Below are 3,685 nucleotides of genomic sequence, written 5' to 3'. Positions count from 1 at the left end.
CCAGCACGCTCTGAGGGAACGGACCAGGTGTCCGGGACACCTGAGCCAGGGAAGGGCTTCCCCGCGCTCTCCCCTTAGTCTGGGGGTTGACGCGGGCTCGCGAGCTGGCGGGCGGGCGGTGGCGACCCAGCTGGAGTTGCAGAGCTAACCTGTGCTCCCCCTCCCCGGCTCTATCCGCAGGGCTACTCCGCCGTGAGCAACATGAATGCCGGCCTGGGGATGAACGGCATGAACACTTACATGAGCATGTCGGCGGCCGCTATGGGCAGCGGCTCTGGCAACATGGGTGCCAGCTCCATGAACATGACATCTTACGTGGGCGCTGGCATGAGCCCGTCCCTAGCGGGCATGTCTCCCGGCGCGGGCGCCATGGCTGGCATGGGTGGTTCGGCCGGGGCGGCCGGCGTGGCAGGCATGGGACCGCACCTGAGTCCGAGCTTGAGCCCCCTCGGGGGCCAAGGGGCAGGGGCCATGGGTGGCCTGGCTCCTTATGCCAACATGAACTCTATGAGCCCCATGTACGGGCAGGCGGGTCTGAGCCGCGCGCGGGACCCCAAGACATACCGGCGCAGCTACACGCACGCCAAGCCGCCTTACTCGTACATCTCACTCATCACCATGGCCATCCAGCAAAGTCCCAACAAGATGCTGACGCTGAGCGAGATCTACCAGTGGATCATGGATCTCTTCCCTTTCTACCGGCAGAACCAGCAGCGCTGGCAGAACTCCATCCGCCACTCGCTCTCTTTTAACGACTGCTTCCTCAAAGTGCCGCGCTCGCCGGACAAACCCGGCAAGGGCTCCTTCTGGACCCTGCACCCCGACTCGGGGAACATGTTCGAGAACGGTTGCTACCTGCGCCGACAGAAGCGTTTCAAGTGCGAGAAACAGCTTGCTCTGAAGGAGGCAGCAGGCGTCCCCGGCGGGAGCAAGAAGACAGCCGCCGGGGCCCAGGTCTCACAGGTTCAACTGGGGGAGGCAGCCGGGCCCGGCTCCGAGACTCAGGCGGGCACTGAGTCACCCCACTCCAACGCCTCCCCATGCCAGGAGCACAAGCGAGGATCCTTGGGAGAGCTAAAGGGGACGCCCGCCACAGGGTTGAGCCCCCCAGAGCCAGCGCCCTCGCCAGGGCAGCAGCAGCAGACCGCGGCCCACCTGCTAGGCCCGCCCCATCATCCGGGCCTGCCCCCGGAGGCCCACCTTAAGCCAGAACACCACTACGCCTTCAACCACCCCTTCTCCATCAATAACCTCATGTCATCGGAGCAGCAACACCACCACAGCCACCACCACCACCAGCCACATAAAATGGACCTCAAGACCTATGAACAGGTGATGCACTACTCTGGCTACGGTTCTCCCATGCCCGGCAGCCTGGCCATGGGCCCGGTCACGAACAAAGCGGGCCTCGATGCCTCACCTCTGGCTGCAGACTCCTCCTACTACCAGGGTGTGTACTCCCGGCCTATTATGAACTCCTCCTAAGAAGGAGCGCTCTAGGCCAGGCCTGGCTGCCTGTGACAGTTTAGGGGCAAAGACAAGAAGAAAGACGACGTGGGATTGAGACTTTGGAGATGAGGTGGGGGCAAAAATTCATGACATTCTCCACCTCCGGGATAGCAGCCTCCCCTCGTTTTCTGTAGCCATTGCCTCCCAAACAGATGAACCACATGGATACATACCTATCATATGGGGAAAAGATAAAAAGTAAAACAAAGCAAAACAAAAACCTCCTCCAATTTCCACTAATGTGTAGACTCCTGTGTTTTTAAGCACCTGCAGGTTCTTTTTGTTGTTGTTGTTATTGTTGTTGTTCATTGCTGTTATTGCAGGGAATTCTTACTTTAAAAACAAAACAAAAAATGTGTGCGTGACTTGGTGTTAAACCATGTAGTTTTAACAGAGACCCCAGAGTTGTACTATTGTTTAAAAAGAGGGGGGAGGGATGTAAAAATCTGTGGTAAATGACCCAGAAAAAGACAAAAGGAAATTAATTTCCATTCTTGAAACGGTGAAATCCAGGTCTGTCGTCTGGTTAAATTATGGTTTCTGTGTGCTTTATTTATGGCTAATAAATGTGTATTCTGGTTGTAGGACCAGAGAGTCACAAATCTATATTAAGTGTTATTGCCAGTTTTATTATTTCTTGGATCTTTTCTTCAAGTTTATCCCAGTCATCCTTAGACCACACGATTGCTTTGGAAATGATTTGGAGGAGAGAGTAAGGTCCTGAATGGTTGCAGGTTTTATTTTATTGTGGGGTGGGGTGGGGGAAAGGGAAGGTGATGGTAGTACTCTTTGCCCCAGAATTGGATTCTAAACCTTTTCTGGCATACCAAAGTTGAAATATTTTGTAATGAACACACATTGACCCATCTCCCTGAGACTGCACTTAACATTTCACAATACTTACTCTATCCCATCTCACCCCTTTCATCAATCAAGTGACCTGAGTTTTAAAAATGGTTTCCAAAGAGGTTGCAGACCTCAGTGTAGTTCTCTTGGAATCATTCAGCATGGACACCAATAACCAAAATATTGTTTAAGGTTCCCTTCAGTGTTCCAGTTTGAGGTAAACTTTACATATAAATAGAACACATAGATCCTGGTTGTACCATCCCACAAGTTGATACAGATTTGTTTTTAAAGCCAGAAGAAAACCTCTCCACATATTTGCATTTTCCTTCATATGGTAGTTAACACCGTATGCTGGTGTTAAGGCCACAAAGTTTCCTTCCTAGGAAATGGCTGGATTGCACGTTCGGTTGCCTACCCAAGTTCAGGATCCTTTTCAAGTTGGGTGCACTACAAGGGGTCTACAAGCTCTTAATGCAGTGGTTTGCCCTTTCACTGTTATCTCTGTACTCTTGTAGAGACCATACCAAAGTCCTACCACTCCTAGACCTCTCCCTACACCCCAGGACGACCCTCTGCTTCCTCGGGAGGAGAGAGGCTGCTGGGTGTATGCTCTCCATTGCCTGTCTTGGAAAAACATTTAAGATAATGACCCAAATCTCCTCTTAAAAATAAGGCATATGTGAAGGTGGATGGAGTCAAGTGGGTTTTCACGTGACTATGGGCAAGCAAGGCGAGATCCAGGGCCTGAGCTTTGCTCCACTCTCTCCTGCCCATACTCTTATGCCTTTGCAAATCATCCTTTACCGCCCTGGAAGGAACGATTGGAAAACCAGGGTTGCAGATCAAAGGGATGAGTGGGTATTTTGTGGGTCTTAAAGAAAAATCCGAAAGGATAAAGACGAGGAAAAAAATTCTTACACATCTAGCTGCCTCTCCCAGATCTCCTTGGCAGTCCTAAATCCGCGACCACAGGCTCTTCGCCCAGGGAAGCCAGCTTTGGCTTTGCCCTGGACATCTGCTGCCCTGTAAACTGGTCGGATGAGGGGGAGAACCAGTGAGTGGCCTTCAGAGTCTTGTAGATTAGGGGTCCCAGTCATTCGCAACTGGTTTACTGTGGGGAAGATCGCAAATCTTGAACCTAGGACTTTTTGCTTCAGGTGGAAGTCCCGGGCCCCTGTTTTCCTGTATTTGATCTTTGGGCTGCTCGACTTTCCTAACCTGGGGGGCTCCCGTTGCGCCACAGCTTTGGAGTCCGCCTCTCCCTAGCACTCTCCCACCTTGCGGGGTCTCAGCTCTTCCAAACCCGGGCCTTCCCACGCGATTGAAG

The 3,685-nt window shown here is 52.5% G+C and overlaps 1 protein-coding gene across 1 annotated transcript in view; it reads left to right on the top strand.

Annotated features, from left to right (window-relative positions):
- FOXA2 (forkhead box A2) overlaps positions 1 to 2,115 on the top strand; it is a 4,043-nt gene extending 1,928 nt beyond the window's left edge. Inside the window, exon 2 of the mRNA XM_004716946.2 lies at positions 181 to 2,115. Within this exon, the coding sequence (XP_004717003.2) occupies positions 181 to 1,485 (1,305 nt within the window). The 3' untranslated portion in view covers positions 1,486 to 2,115. The remainder of the gene's footprint in view (positions 1 to 180) is intronic.
- The last annotated feature ends 1,570 nt before the right edge of the window (positions 2,116 to 3,685 follow it).

This window comes from Echinops telfairi, unplaced genomic scaffold, assembly GCF_000313985.2.
Source record: "Echinops telfairi isolate 266 unplaced genomic scaffold, ASM31398v2 ScPeMD7_5592;HRSCAF=6446, whole genome shotgun sequence".
NCBI lineage: Eukaryota > Metazoa > Chordata > Mammalia > Afrosoricida > Tenrecidae > Echinops > Echinops telfairi.
This window is presented reverse-complemented; position numbering and strand designations above follow the sequence as displayed.